This window comes from Neomonachus schauinslandi, chromosome X (assembly GCF_002201575.2).
Source record: "Neomonachus schauinslandi chromosome X, ASM220157v2, whole genome shotgun sequence".
Classification (NCBI taxonomy): Eukaryota; Metazoa; Chordata; class Mammalia; order Carnivora; family Phocidae; genus Neomonachus; species Neomonachus schauinslandi.
The window spans coordinates 50883464-50900750 of record NC_058419.1 but is presented as its reverse complement, the minus strand read 5'-3'; the positions used below and the strand labels follow the sequence as shown (position 1 = coordinate 50900750).

General features: G+C 37.6%; 1 protein-coding gene across 1 annotated transcript in view; it reads left to right on the top strand.

Annotated features, from left to right (window-relative positions):
* Nucleotides 1-17287, top strand: part of DIAPH2 (diaphanous related formin 2) — a 979600-nt gene that overhangs the window by 454282 nt on the left and 508031 nt on the right. The window contains exon 18 of the mRNA XM_044911596.1: nucleotides 4011-4112. Within this exon, the coding sequence (XP_044767531.1) occupies nucleotides 4011-4112 (102 nt within the window). The remainder of the gene's footprint in view (nucleotides 1-4010; nucleotides 4113-17287) is intronic.

Here is a 17287-nt window from a genome sequence, read left to right as displayed (position 1 = left end):
CAGATAAAAATCCATATGTTAAAGAAAATATAAGAATACTGAATAAGCATTTTATCTTACATAATTAGTATCTTGATGTTAACACATTTAATAATAATACAAATGTCTTTATTATACATCATTATCTTTCTACTGACAGTATTTTATGATGTTTCATTATTATTTGGTCAATTAGCAGTGATAATTTAAGCACTCAAATTAATCCATCAGATTTAAAACCAGTGGCTATATGGTTTTTCATTTGCATATGGAAAGATAACATTTGATTATAGGCCTCATTATGAACGTGAGGACCATAGGGCCATTGATGACAAAATCAATTATTGAAGTTTTTGTATTGAGACTTAAAAAAATTTCTTAAGTCCCATTCAAATAATTTCAAATTACAAAATCACTATAATTTATTTTAAGTTTTAAATTATGGTATGTTTGGTATAAGCACTTTTCACATGAGATCTACCCGCTCACAAATTTTTAAGTGCATAATACAGTATTATTAACCAGAGCTATAATTTTGTACCACAGATCTTTAGAACTTATTCATCTTATGTAATGGAAACTTTATACACATTGAGCAGCAACTCCCCACTTCTCCCATCCTCAGTCCCTGGCAACCATAATTCACTCTTTTGTTTCTATGAGTTTGACATTTTAGATGCTTCATAATTATGCAGTATTTGTCTTTCTCTGACTTGCTTATTTCACTTAGTGTAATGTTCCCCAGGTTCATCCATGTTATTATTTATGGCAGGATTTTCTTCTTTTTTTTAAGGGTGAATAACATTTCGTTATATGTATATGCCACATTTCTTTGATGGACACTTAGATTCTTTTCATATCTTGGCTGTTTTGTGAATAATAGTGCAGTAAACATGGGAGTGCAGCTATCTCTTTGAGATTTTTAGTTCTTTTGGTTATATACCCAGAAGTGGGATTGGTACATCATATGGTAGTTCTAGTTTTAATTATTTGTAAAATCTCCATAGTGTTCTCTATAGCAGCTACACCATTTTACATTTCTACCAACAATGTACAAGGGTTCCAGTTCCTCCACCACATCCTCATAACACTTTGTTTTGGTTTTGGTAAGAGCCATTGAAAGAGCTGTGAGGTGATATCTCATTATGGTTTTGATCTGCATTTCCCTCATGATATTGAGGGTATTTTTGTATACCTGTTGGCCATCTCTGTGTCTTCTTTGGAGAAATATCTTTAGAAATATCTTTAATTGAGTTACTAAATTGCCCATATTTTAATAAAGTTATGGAATATTTAATTTTAAAGCATTTGAAACATATGTAATAAAAGCATCCAAGGACAGGTAACAGTTTGAAACATTATGAAAGCAGGACATTTTTAACATAAGAAGCCTTCAATACTATCTGGATAAGTTTCATATGTCATTACCTCTCTTCAAATTCTCTATTTATCTAAGCCTGTGGTTGTGATCACTAAGGAATGCTTTTAAAGACAAGAAAGCCAAAGGCATTAATAGCCATTGGTTAATATTTACTGATCATGGCAAAAACTTTATTGTTTGTGAAAGGCTATCTGATTAGGGAACTATTTTAAACTAGCTTTGCTCTAGTAATTCTCAAAATAGCAGTGCCCAATCATGAAATTCTTATCATTTCTTCAACCTAAGATAAAGCCAATTTACATACTATAAGGGAAATATATTAGGATTTAAGATATTTAAGACGTCTAATCTTAATTTTAAGCAATTTGTTAATTTGAAAAGGGGAGAAGTTGGAATACATTTTAATGAAAAAAATGCAAAAATATGAGGTCATACAAAATGAACATTATGTTTGTGTGGGTTACTCCGGAGTCTTGTTAGTTTGCAGAAAATCTTACAATATCCATTATACTACAGCATTTTCACCCTATATGTACTTGGTTAACTAGTCTCCAATAGGGGGGATTAAGGCATATTGGGAGATTAAGACAGTTTCCTTGACTATTTCTTAGAGAAAGATTTTCTGAATGATTCTAGAAGTAATTTAAATATGATTCAGGTACCTTTTTTTTTTTTAATTAACAAAGGGATTTTGGATTGTTATTTGTTCATATAGAGTAGTCTTAACCTGGGCATGGCTTGGACTTGAGATCATGATTTTCAAGTGTAATTATTATCTAGTCTGCTTAGACTCTGCATCACTTTAGATAAGTCATAGTGATAAAGCTTAGAACTAATTATTAGGAAATAATTATTCAGGTAATTAATTTTATGTTATTTTTTCTAGGAAGTTCACTTAATTTTCCTATATTTTGCACCAGTAAAACAGAGGGGGGTCTTAATGGACTTGCAGTATTTGATGTATTCTATAACATGTGTGGAAAGTTTTCCAGCTATGAACACATAGCTTAGCAAAAATGTACTGTAGTAGTGTGTTGGTTTTCCTCTAAAGAAAATCAGTAACTCATTTATGATCTCTTTAACAAAAATCAGATAAGGTAAAATAATAAAAATAACGATTTCCTCAAAATGAAATTAAATTTTTAAAAATTATTATTATGGTCATATGATTCAGTGATGAAGTTTAGCAGCATGAGTTTGGGGATAAAAGCATATCACTACTTGAATGAAAAAAAAATGTTGGCTTTACTTTTCTCTTTTTTTTTTTTTTTAAAGAAGAGGTGGAGGTAGATTTTTTTTTTTTTTTGAAGATTTTATTTATTTATTTTACAGAGAGAGAGAGATAGCGAGAGCAAGAACACAAGCAGGGGGAGAGGGAGAGGGAGAAGCAGGCTTCCTGCCGAGCTGGGAGCCCAATGTGGGACTCGATCCCAGGACCCTGGGATCATGACCTGAGTTGAAGGCAGATGCTTAACGGCTGAGCCACCCAGGCACCCTCTCATATTTTTTAATGGTCCCATTACCTACAACCCTATTTTTATATTAAAAGAAGTAAACTGCCAACACCTGAGTACAATGGTAGCTGTGGAATTTTTGTATAGGTGGGTTTAGGGATTTGCCATAAAGCTTCATTTTTACAACAGATAGCCACATTGTTTTTTACTTTGGTTTTTGAGATGGGTTCTCTGAGGTAGAGCTGATGGAGGTTATGGGGGGGCTAAGGCCACTGCTACTTTTCACAGTTTCAGGTCATTTGAACTGTTCAGATCTAGAGGATTACCTTCTGAATGGAGCATAATTAAATATTTTCTTCTAAGAAGGCAAATAGTACTAAAAACTGTCATGGATACAAAGATAACTTACTCAAAAGACCAAGTCTTTGAGGTTAATTAATTATATGTATGCAAATGGTGCTGTTGTTGTGCAACTTGCAAATGGTTAATATTTATTCTTCAAAGCAATCTTAGCAGGAATTTTTATATGACAACCCATTTAGCAGTTAAAGTTACATAGTTTAAGGGGCACCTGGGTGGCTCAGTCGGTTAAGCGTCTGCCTTCGGCTCAGGTCATGATCCCGGGGTCCTGGGATCGAGCCCTGCATCGGGCTCCCTGCTCAGTGGGAAGCCTGCTTCTCCCTCTCCCCCTCCCCCTGCTTGTGTTCCCTCGCTCGCTGTGTCTCTCTCTGTCAAATAAATAAATAAAATCTTTAAAAAAAAAAAGTTACATAGTTTAAAGCAGTTCCACTGAATTAAAGACATGTCTAAATTTTAACATATTTTAGGATAAATGCATATATGCCTTTTTCCTCAATTAGTCCAAATTAGGGAGATTTTACTATGTATTTAATTCCAGTGCTGCTGTAGGTACCTAGTAAAGGAGTAATGAATGTTGTACATTAGGTAAGAAGCTGCAATGGATTTTTGGTACTATTTGGCTTATCTTTTCTGCTTAAGTGCTGATATTTAAGTTGTAGGGAAACCTCTGAATGGGTCTGTATTATTATGTTTATCCTTTTCCTTGAACTAATGAAATAAACACATTATTGATTTTTGGCATAGGCTTTGTTAATGTAGTTAATATGCCTTACTAATTTATTTCATGTGATTGGATTAGTACCATTATTGTTTATGAATAAACTTTTTTCCTTTAGTTCAAAAGAATGTAGAAGCTTCAGAAGAAAAGAAGATCCTCCCTGCAAAGAAGAAAGTGAAAGAATTGAGAATTTTGGATCCCAAAACGGCCCAGAATCTGTGTATGTGATGTTTTCTGTATAAGGGGTGGTGGTGATGGTGGTGATGAGGAGTTGTTGAATATTTTTACACAAAGTTGTAAATGATTTGAACAGGTATATTTAGCATCTGCTAGAAACAAAATTGTGTGTAAACGTGATTTGAATTGCCTTTTTATCATTCAGACCATCATAATTTAGTCTTCCTCAGGCCAGATGAAACTTATGAATAATAAAGCTTTGGAAAATACTGATAATTAAGCACTGTTACAGAGTAAGACATAAGGTTCACTCAAAGAGTTCAAAAGAGTGTTATGTTTCCCCTTTCTGCCTAGACCTAGGTGTGATAGTTTTGGACTATTCACTGGTCACATTGGGCAAATCCTTTTATTGCTATGCCTTTATAGTTGAAGTAATTGTGATGTTAGAGAGTTATATTGTTAACCACTGCACTTAACTACTGGTAGTGAACCGGGGGGAGGAATTAAGATGGTGAAGGAGTTGGGGAACCCAAAGCTTGTCACAGCTCTTGAACACAGCTAAGTGGTTATCAAATCATTCTGAGCGCTCAAGAAAATATTTGGGGGTCTGAGAGAACAAAATCTGCAAGTCAACAATTAGAAAAGCTACCACCTTTTGGAAGGAATCCCAGAACATGAAGGAAGAGAAAAGGGGGCAGAAGGTTTATTTGTTTCAATTATAACTGAAAACTTCCCTAATCTAGGAGATACATCAAAATCCAAGAAGCAAAAAGACCTCGTATTAAATCTAACAAAAGCTCACCATTGCCAAGGCATATCATAGTCAAATTCACAAAATACAGACAAGGAAAGAATCCTGAAAGCAGAAAAGGATAAAAAGTCCTTAAACTACAGGGGAAACAGATCACATTCACAGCAGGTCTGTCCACAGAAACTTGGCAGGCCGCAAGAGATTGTCAGGATATATTCAATGTGCTACATGGGAAAAATATGCAACCAGGAAATCTTTATCCAGCAAAGCTGTCATTCAGAACAGGAGAGATAAAGAGTCTCAGACAAACAAAACTTAAGGAGTTCATGGCCACTAAACCAGCCCTGCACGAAATTTTAAAGGGGGATCTTTGAGTGGAGAAGAAAAAAAACCAAAAGCAACAAAGACTAGAAAGGAACAGAAAACATCCCCAGAAATACCAACTCTACAGGTAACACAATGGTACTAAATTCATATCTTTACTGAAAGATATGAATCACTCTGAATGTAAATGGACTAAATGCTCGAACCAAAGACATAGCATATCAGAATGGATTAAAAAAAACAAGATCTATCTATATGCTCCCTCCAAGAGACTCATTTTAGACCTAAACACACCTGCAGATTGAAAGTGAGGGGCTGGACAAGCATCTATCATGCTAATGGATATCAAAAGAAAGCTGGAGTAGCCATAAACATATCAGAGAACTAAATATTTAAGCAAAGAATGTAACAAGAGATGAAGAAGGGCATTATATCATAAAAAAGGTTCTATCCATCAAGAAGATCTAACAATTGTAAATATTTATGCCCCCAAATTAGGAGAGCCCAAATATATAAATCAATCAACAATAAACATAAAAAAACTCATTGATACAGTAATACTGGGTAACTTTAACACCCTACTTAGAGCAATAGACAGATCATCTAAGCAGAAAATCAACAAGTAAACAAAGACTTTGAATGACACAGTGGACCAGATGGACTTCACGAATATATTCTCAACATTTCATTGTAAAGCAGCAGAATACACATTCTTTTTGAGTCTACATGGAACAATCTCCAGAATAGATTACATCCTGGGTCACAAATCAGGCCTCAAGAAGTACAAAAAGTTCGAGATCATACCATGCATATTTTCAGACCACAATACTGTGAAACCTGAAGTCAATCACAAGAAAAATTTTGGAAAGACCACAAATACATGGAGGTTAAAGAACATCCTACTAAAGAATGAATGGGTTAACAAGGAAATTAAAGAAGAAATAAAAAAAAATAATATGGAAACAAATGAAAAAGAAAACATGACACTCCAAAACCTTTCAGATGCAGCAAAGGCAGTCCTAAGAAGGAAGTATATTGAAATACAGGCCTACCTCAAGAAACAAAAGTCTCAAATACACAACCTAACCTTATACCTAAAGCAGCTAAAATAGGAACAGGAAATAAAGCCTAAATCCAACAGAAGAATGGAAATAATAAGGATTATAGAGAAATCAATGATACAGAAACAACAACAACAAAAAATTATTAGAACAGATCAACAGTACTAAGAGCTGCTTCTTTGAAAGACCCAATAAAACTAATAAACCCCTACCCAGACATATAAAAAAAAAGAGAGAGAGAGAGAGAAAGAAACCAAATAGAGAAAATAACAAATGAAAGAAGATAGATCAGAGCCAACACCACAGAAATACAAACAATTATAAGGCAATACTATGAAAAATTATATGCCAACAAAGTGGACAATCTGGAAGAAATGAAGAAATTCATAGAAACTTACAAACTATCAAAACTGAAACAGGAAGAAATAGAAATTTTGAACAGACCCATAACTAACAATGAAATTGAATCAGTAATCAAAAATCTCCCAACAAACAAGAGTCCTGGGCCAGATGGCTTCCCAGGGGAATTCTGCCAGACATTTAAAGAAGAGTTAATACTATTCTTCTTAAACTGTTTCAGAAAATAGAAATGGAAGGAAAACTTCCAAACTCATTCAATAAAGTCAGCATTACCTTGATTTCAAGACCAGACAAAGACCCTACTAAAAAAGAGAACTACAGGCCAATATCCCTGATGAACATGGATGCAGAAATTCTCAATAAAATACTAGCTAATTTAATTCAACAGTACATTAAAAGAATTATTCAATATGACCAAGTGGGATTTATTACTAGGCTGCAGGGGTGTTTCAATATTTGTAAATCAATGTGATACACCACAGTAATGAAAGAAAGGATATGGACCACTGATCCTCTCAATAGATGCAGAAAAAGCATTTGAAAAAATGCACCATCCTTTCTCGATAAAAATCCTCAACAAAATAGAAATAGGTGGAAAATGCCTCAACATCATGAAGGCCATATACAGAAGACCCACAGGTAATACCATCCTCAATGGGGAAAAACTGAGAGCTTTTCCTCTATGATCAGGAACAAGACAAGGATGTCTACTCTCACCATTACTGTTTAACATAGTGCTGGAAGTCTTAGCCTCAGCAATCAGACAACAGAAAGAAATAAAAGGCATCAAAATTGGCAAGGATAAAGTCAAACTTTCACTATTTGCAGACGACATGATACTCTATGTAGAAAACCTGAAAGACTCCAACAAAGCTTGCTAGAAGTAATATATGAATTCCCCAAAGTTGCAGGATATAAAATGAACTTGCAGAAATCTGCTGCATTCCTATACAGCAATAGTGAAGCTGCAGAAAAAGTAAATAAGGAATCGATCCTATTTGCAATTGCACTGAAAACAATGATACCTAGAAATAAACTAAAGAAGTAAAAGATCTGTACTCTGAAAACTACAGAACAGTTATGAAAGAAATTGAAGAGGACACAAAGAAATGGAAAAGCATTCTATTCTCATGGATTGGAAAAACAAACACTGTTAAAATGTATATACTATCCAGGGGTGCCTGGGTGGCTCAGTCGTTAAGCGTCTGCCTTCAGCTCAGGTCATGATCCCAGGGTCCTGGGATTGAGCCCCGCATCGAGCTCCCTTCTCAGTGGGGAGCCTGCTTCTCCCTCTCCCACTCCCCCTGCTTGTGTTCACTCTCTCGCTGTATCTCTCTCTGTCAGATAAATAAATAAAATCTTTAAAAAAATGTATATACTATCCGAAGTAATCTACACACTTAATGCAATCCTTATCAAAATATCACTATCATTTTTCACAAACAATCCTAAAATTTGTATGGAATTACAAAGGACCCTGAATAGGCAAAGCAATATTGAAAAAGAAAAACAAAACAGGAGGCAGCACCATTCCAGATTTCAAGTTACATAACAAAGATGCAGTGATCCAGGCAGTATGGTACTGGCACAAAAATACACACATAGATCAATGGAATGTAATAGAAAACACAGAAATGGACCCACAGTATATGGTCATCTCATCTTTGAGAAAGGAGGAACAAATATCCAATGGGAAAAGATAGTTTCTTCAGAAAATGGTGTCAGGAAAACTGGACAGCGGCATGGAGAAGAATGAAAGCGGACCACTTTCATACACCATAAACAAAATTAAATTCAAAATCAATGAAAGACCTAAATGTGAGACAGGAAACCATCAAAATTCTTGAGAAGAACACAGGCAGAAACCCCTTTGGCCTCGACCATAGCAATTTATTACTGGACACGTCTCTGGACACAAGGGAAGCAAAAGCAAAAATAAACTATCAGGACTTCATTAAGATAAAAAGTTTTTGCACAGCAAAGGAAACAATCAACAAAACGAAAAGGTAGGAGAGGAGGGGGGAAAGATGGCAGAGGACTAGGGGACCCTATTTCAACTGGTCCCTGGAATTGAGCTGGATATCTACCAGACCACTCTGAGCACCCACGAAACCAGCCTGAGATGTAAGATCTGGAACTCAAAAAAACAGAATATCGCAGGTGGTTGGTTTTGAGGTATGAAGTGTGGAGCCGTGATTCTGCGGGCAGATATCGGAGGATAAACGGCAGGGGGAGGGTGCCTGGCCGTGGGGATCCTGCACCGCCGGTGAGCAACAGTATCGCGCGCTGGGGACAGGGCACAGACTTGCAGACCCATAGCTGCGGGGAAAGGACTCTAGGGCAGCCCCTGGGCTGGAAACCCGGAGCAGTGGAGTCGGGCGCGCATGAACTGGGAGCGGCTGGCGGTTTTAGAAGCACAAAGGGCAGAGATGTGCCCCAACCTGGAGGCAGGACTGGGAGCACTGTGGAGGGGCGCACAACCCAGACCGCTGCAGTTTATAGGAGCAGGGACAGAAACGGAGACGGTGTGTCCTGGAGAGCTCACTGAAGAACAGACTGTGGTCTTTCTGCTCTGAGGCAGAGGGTTAGAAACAGTCTCTTCTGCTCTGACTTGCAGAAGAGACACGGAAAGCCGCCAGGGAAAGCCTCCAGAGAGCAAAAGCCCCAAAGACTGATTCCCGCTGAGCCCATCCCCCACCATAGTGGGGCAGGGCAACACCGCCCAAACAGGGTTGCCTGAGTAACAGTGCGGCAGGCCCCTCCCGCAGAAGACAGGCTGGGAAAACAAGAGGCCAGCAATCCTAAGGTCCCAAGGAAACAGTTGCATCTTGCTTGGGTTCTGGTCAATAATTTGGACTCTATACATTCCCTCAACCACCCATCAACAGAATGACTAGGAGGAGGAGCCCCCAAAATAGAAAAGACTCAGAGATTATGACTTATGCTGCAGATTTACAAATGGATGCAGATATAACCAAGATGTCGGAGAGAGAATTCAGGCTAGCAATTGTGAAGACAATGGCTAGAATGGAGAAATCAATTAAAGGCAAGATAGAGTCTCTAAGGGCAGAAATGAAAGCTGAATTGGCAGAACTTAAAAATGCTATCAATGAGATGCAATCCAAACTAGATAATCTAACAGCTAGGGTAAGTGAGGCAGAAGAGCGAATAAGAGACCTGGAATACAATATTATAGATAAAAAGGGAATAGAGGAGGCCAGGGAAAAACAGCTCAGAATCCATGAAAATAGAATCAGAGAAATAAGTGACACCATGAGGCATTCCCATGTCAGAATCATTGGAATCCCAGAGGGAGTGGAGAGAGAGAGAGGACTAGAAGATGTATTTGAGCAAATTGTAGCTGAGAACTTCCCTAATCTGGGGAATGAAACAAACATTCGCGTCCTAGAGGCAGAGAGGACCCCTCCGAAGATCAAGGAAAACAGGCCAACACCCTGGCATGTAATAGTAAAACTTGCAAATCTTAGAACCAAGGAAACCATCTTAAGGGCAGTTAGGGGGAAGAGATACCTTACGTACAGAGGGAGGAACATCAGAATAATGTCAGACCTATCCACAGAGACCTGGCAAGCCAGAAAGGCCTGGCAAGACATATTCAGGGTGCTAAATGAGAAGAACATGCAGCCAAGAATACTTTATCCAGCAATCTATGACCAGCAGAAACTGAAAGAATATGTGACCACTAAGCCGTCCCTGCAAGAAATATTAAGGGGGGGTTCTATAAAAGGAGAAAGAACCCCAAGTGTGATATAAAACAGAAGTTTACAGGGACAATGTATAAAAACAACGTCTTCACAGGCAACATGATGACAATTAATTCATATCTTTCAATAATCACTCTCAATGTGAATGGCCTAAACGCTCCCATAAAACGGCACAGGGTTGCAGGTGGATAAAAAGACAGGACCCATCCGTATGCTATCTACAAGAGACTCATTTTGAACCTAAAGATATATCCAGACAAAGTGAAGGGATGGAGAGCCATCTTCCATGCCAGCGGACCTCAAAAGAAAGCTGGGTAGCAATTCGTATATCAGACAAATTAGATTTTAAACTAAAGCTTGTAATTAGAGACGCAGAAGGACACTATATCATTCTTAAAGGGTCTATCCAACAAGAAGATATAGCAATTGTAAATATCTATGCCCCCAACATGGGAGCAGCCATCTACAAAAGCCAACTGTTAACCAAAAGAAAGAGTCATATTGATAACAATACGTTAATTATAGGAGACCTCAATACTCCACTCTCAGCAATAGACAGATCATCTAAGCAGAAAATCAACAAGGAAAGGAGAGCTTTGAATGATACATTGGACCAGATGGACCTCATAGATATTTACAGAACATTCCACCCTAAAACAACAGAATATTCATTCTTCTTGAGCGCATATGGAACTTTCTCTAGAATAGACCACATCCTGGGTCACAAATCAGGTCTCAACCGATACCAAAAGATTGAGATTATTCCCTGCATATTCTCAGACCAAAATGCTCTAAAACTGAAACTCAATGACATGAAAAAATTTGGCAGAAATTCAAATACTTGGAAGCTAAAGACCACTCTGCTCAAGAATGTTTGGGTCAACCAGGAAATCAAAGAAGAACTTAAACAACTCAGGGAAATCAATGAGAACAAAAACTCATCGGTCCAAAACCTATGGGATACTGCAAAGGCAGTCCTAAGGGGGAATACATAGCCATCCAAGCCTCATTCAAAAAATTAGAAAAATCCCGAATTCACCAACTAAATCTACACCTTAAAGAACTAGAGAAAAAGGAACAAACGATGCCTAAGCCACGCATTAGAAGAGAAATAATTAAAATTAGAGCAGAAATCAATGAATTAGAAACCAGAAACACAGTAGATCAGATCCACGAAACTAGAAGTTGGTTCTTTGAAAGAATTAATAAGATCGATAAACCACTGGCCAGACTTATCCAAAAGAAAAGAGAAAGGACCCAAACTAATAAAATGATGAATGAAAGGGGAGAGATCACGCCTAACACCAAGGAAATAGAAACACATATTAGAAATTACTATGAACAACTATATGCCAATAAACTGAGCAATCTGGATGAAATGGAGGAGGCCTTCCTGGAAACCTGTAAGCTGCCAAGACTGAAAGAGGAAGAAATTGACAACCTGAATAGGCCAATAACCAGTAACGAGATTGAAGCAGTGATCAAAAACCTCCCAAAAAACAAGAGTCCAGGGCCTGATGGATTCCCTGGGGAATTCTACCAAACATTCAAAGAAGAAATAATACCTATTCTACTGAAGCTGTTTGGAAACATACAAACAGAAGGAAAACTTCCAAACTCATTCTATGAGGCCAGCATTACCTTAATCCCCAAACCAGGCAAAGACCCCATCAAAAAGGAGAATTTCAGATCGATATCCCTGATGAATATGGATACCAAAATCCTCAACAAGATCCTAGGTAATAGGATCCAAGAATACATTAAAAGGCCATCCACCACAACCAAGTGGGATTTATCTCCGGGATGCAAGGGTGGTTCAACATTGGCAATTCAATCAATGTGATAGAACACATTAATAAGAGGAAGGAGAAGAACCATATGGTCCTCTCAATTGATGCAGAAAAAGCATTTGACAAAATACAACATCCTTTCCTGATTAAAACTCTCCAGAGTATAGGGATAGAGGGAATATTCCTCAAGTTCATAAAATCCATCTATGAAAAACCCACAGGGAATATCATCCTCAATGGGGAAAAGCTGAGAGCCTTTCCCTTAAGATCAGGAACACGTCAAGGGTGTCCACTGTTGCCATTGTTGTTCAACATAGTACTAGAAGTCCTAGCAACAGCAATCAGACAACAAAAAGAAATAAAAGCTATTCAAATTGGCAAAGAAGAAGTCAAACTCTCTTTTCGCAGATGACATGATAATTGATGTGGAAAACCCAAAAGACTCCACCCCCAAATTACTAGAACTCATCCAGCAATTCAGTAATGTGGCAGGATACAAAATCAATGCAGAGAAATCAGTTGCTTTCTTATAGACTAACAACGCAACTGTAGAAAGAGAAATTAGAGAAAGGATTCCATTTACAATAGCACCAAAAACCATAAGATACCTCAGAATAAACCTAACCAAAGAGGTAAAGGATCTATACTCTAGGAACTGCAGAGTACTCATGAAAGAAATTGAAGAAGACACAAAAAGATGGAAAAATATTCCATGCTCATGGATCTGAAGAATTAACATTGTTAAAATATCTATGCTACCCAGAGCAATCTATACCTTCCATGCTATCCTGATCAAAATTCCAAGGACATTTTTCAAAGTGCTGGAACAAAGGATCCTAAAATTTGTATGGAATCAGAAAAGACCCCAAGTCGCCAAAGAAATGTTGAAAAAGAAAAACAAAGCTGGGCTCATCACCTTGCCCGATTTCAAGCTCTAATAGAAAGCTTGGTGATCACCAAGACAGCATGGTAGTGGCACAAAAACAGACATATAGACCAGTGGAACAGAATAGAGAACCCAGATATGGACCCTCAACTCTATGGTCAAATAATCTTCGACAAAGCAGGAAAAAGTATGCAATGGAAAAAAGACAGTCTCTTCAATAAATGGTGCTGGGAAAATTGGACAGCCACATGCAGAAGAATGAAACTCGACCATTCTCTAACACCATTCAGAAAGATAAACTCAAAGTGGATGAAAGACCTCAATGTGAGACAGGAATCCATCAAAATCCTAGAGGAGAACATAGGCAGTAACCTCTTTGACATCGGCCATAGCAACTTCTTTCAAGATACATCTCCAAAAGCTCGTGAAACAAAAGCAAAAATGAACATTTGGGACTTCATCAAGATAAAAAGCTTCTGCACAGCAAAGGAAACAGTCAACAAAACAAAGAGGCAACCCACAGAATGGGAGAAGATTTTTGCAAATGACACTACAGATAAAGGGCTGGTATGCAAGGTCTATAAAGAACTTCTCAACCTCAACACCCAAAAAACAAATAATCAAGTCAAAAAGTGGGCAGAAGATATGAAAAGATACTTCTCTGAAGAAGACATACAAATGGCTAACAGACACATGAAAAAATGTTCATCATCATTAGCCATCAGGGAAATTCAAATGAAAACCACACTGAGATACCACCTTACACCAGTTAGAATGGCAAAAATGGACAGGGTATGAAACAACAAATGTTGGAGAGGTTGTGGAGAAAGGGGAACCCTCTTACACTGTTGGTGGGAATGCAAGTTGGTACAGCCACTTTGGAAAACAGTGTGGAGGTTCCTCCAAAATTTAAAAATAGAGTTACCCTATGACCCAGTAATTGCACTCCTGGGTATTTACCCCAAAGACACAGATGTAGTGAAAAGAAGGGCCATGTGCACCCCAATGTTCATAGCAGCAATGTCCACAGTAGCCAAACTGTGGAAATAGTCGAGATGCCCTTCAACAGTTGAATGGATAAAGATGTGGTCCATATATACGATGGAATATTACTCAGCCACCAGAGAGGATGAATACCCAAGTTTTACATCAACATGGATGGGACTGGAGGAGATTCTGCTAAGTGAAATAAGTCAAGCAGAGAAAGTCAATTATCATATGGTTTCACTTATTTGTGGAACATAAGGAAATAGCATGGAGGACATTAGGAGAAGGAAGGGAAAAATGGGGGGGGGGATTGGAGGGAGAGATGAACCATGAGAGACTATGGACTCTGAGAAACAAACAGGGTTTTAGAGGGGAGGCGTGAGGGGGAATTGGTTAGCCCGGTGATGGGTATTAAGGAGGGCTCGTACTGCATGGAGCACTGGGTGTTATACAAAAACAATGGATCGTTGATCACCACATCAAAAACCAATGATGTGTTGTATGGTGACTAACATAACATAATAAAATTTTAAAAAATAAAAACAAACAAAAAAACGAAATGGTAGCCTCTGCAATGGGAGGAAATATATGCAAACGACATATCTGATAAAGAGTTGCCATCCCAAGTCTATAAAGAACTTTTCAAACTCAACACCCAAAAAACAAATAATCCAGTTAAGAAATGGGCAGAAGAAGGTGTGCCTGGGTGGCTCAGTCATTTAGGCTTCTGACCCTTCATTTGGGCTCAGGGCATGATTTCAGGTTTGTGAGATTGAACTTCCTGCTTCCTGCTACAGGTGGAGTCTGCTTGAGATTCTCTGGCTCTGTCTGCCTCTCTCCTCTCTCTCTCACTCTGTCTCTGTCTCTTTCTACCCCAATCCCTCTCTAAGTAAATAAATAAAAATCTTTAAAAAAAATGGGTAGAAAACACAAATAGACACTTTTACAAAGAAGTCATCCAGATCCTAACAAACACATGAAAAAATGCTCAACCTCACTCATGATCAGGGAAATACTAATCAAAACCCCAATGAGATACCATGTCTTGCTTGCAGAATGGCTAAAATTAACACAAGAAACAACAGGTTTAGGTGAGGATGCAGAGAAAGGGGAGTCCTCTTGCACTGTTGGTAGGAATGCAAACTGGTGCACTCACTCTGGAGAACAGTTTGGAGGTTCCTCAAAACATTAAAAATAGAATTATCCCAATATCCATCCATTGCACTACTTGGTATTTACCCAAAGGATACAAAAATATATATTCAAAGGATTATATGCGCCCTGGTGTTTTTAGCAACATTATCAACAATAGCCAGACTAAGGAGAGAGCCGAAATGGATGGATAAAGAAGAAGATTTGGTGTGTGTGTGTGTATATATATATGCAATGGGATATTACTCAGACATCAAAAAGAATGAAATGTTAGCATTTGCAATGACGTGAATGCAGCTTATATGTATTATGCTAAGTGAAATAAGTCAATCAGAGAAAGACAAATTCCATATAATTTTATTCATATGTAGAATTTAAGAAAGAAAACAGATGAACATGTGGGAATGGGGAAAAGAAAAAAGAGAGAGGGAAACAAACTTTAAGAGACTCTTAATGATAGAGAACAACCTGAGGGTTGATGAAGGGAGTAGAGTGGGGGATGGGCTATATGGGTGATGGCTATTAAAGAGGGCACTCTTTGTGATGAGCACTGAGTGTTGTATGTAAGTGATGAATCATTGAATTCTGGTCCTGAAACCAGTATTGTACTTTATGTTAACTAAATTTAAATGAAAATGAAAAACCTGTTTAGTGAACCTTAAAGCCTTCGACAAATCAGTCCGCCATTAAATACGCTTTTGCTGAAGCAGCTGTACAGTTAAACCCATCTTCATTTAACTAGGCCTTACATTTTACTCTGACATATTCTCCCCTCTGTATTAAATTCAGCATTTTTTTTTTATCACAGTAGACATATGTTTATATTCTGAGGACACTCAAACACTATGCTTGAGAAATTACAACACATCAAGCATTTCTAATTATGCAAGGAAATACCATGGGAGTTTATTTTGTTAAGGGATGTACAGTAGGGAATCAGATTAAAATAAGCAAGTCATCATTCTCCTGTGAGTTGGAATGTTGCTGTCAGAAAAGAAGTCTCCTAATAGTTGTGAATGTGTACATTGCTTAACTGAGAGTACAGTTTCTTTATAAAGTGAATGCTCAGTAATTAAAAAAAAAAACACAGTATGATCTTAATTGCTAGTTGATATCTGTCAAACATTATTTATTTAGATTATGGAGATCTCACTTGGTGTTTATGTCGAGGTAATCTTTTGCCTAGATAGTGAGGATTTGTTTTTCCTTTAGGCGCCAGTGAAATCATACAGACCTTTACATGAAAGAAAATTATGAGAATATATTCATGTTCTGGTGATGAGAACACATGAATGTTCATTAAAATGTGTGCTTAGTGGAAGTTGAAGTGGAATGTGTTGTTGAAAAATACTTTCTGAATTAGTTTAAGCTATTCTCAGTGTAATCTGTTGATTTATTTCAGTATGACATAATACATATCCAATAAAGAAAAAGTTGAGAAGGGAAATTGTGAAAATATAGAGCTACTACTAGTATACCACATGATTTTCGGGAGGAATTCAGATAACACTGATGATTCAGACACTTTAATTTTTTCCTATGTGGGAGAATTGCAAAGTAGATTGATATGATTTTTTTTTATTTGGTTACTTTATTGTCATCTCTGAGAAGTACTGTGTTGAATGCATCTGACAATAGCCATATTAAATTCAATGTTGAATTAAAAGGCCAACTTGAAATAAAATCTCTCATGAGTCACGTTGTATCAGCTTGATCTAAAATGCATAAGCATGTAATCATCAGCATTATTAGGGGTTTTAATTTCTTTTTTTTTTAATTCTTATGTTAATCCCCATACATTACATCATTAGTTTTAGATGAAGTGTTCCATGATTCATTGTTTGTGCATAACACCCAGTGCTCCATGCAGAATGTGCCCTCCTCAATACCCACCACCAGGCTAACCCATCCTCCCACCCCCCTCCCCTCTAGAACCCTGTTTGTTTTTCAGAATCCATCGTCTCTCATGGTTCATCTACCCCTCCGATTTCCCCTGCTTCATTCTTCCCCTCCCGCTACCTTCTTATTCTTCTTTTTTTTTTGTCTTAACATATATTGCATTATTTGTTTCAGAGGTACAGATCTGAGATTCAACAGTCTTGCACAATTCACAGCGCTTACCAGAGCACATACCCTCCCCAGTGTCTATCACCCAGTCACCCCATCCTTCCCACCCCACCCC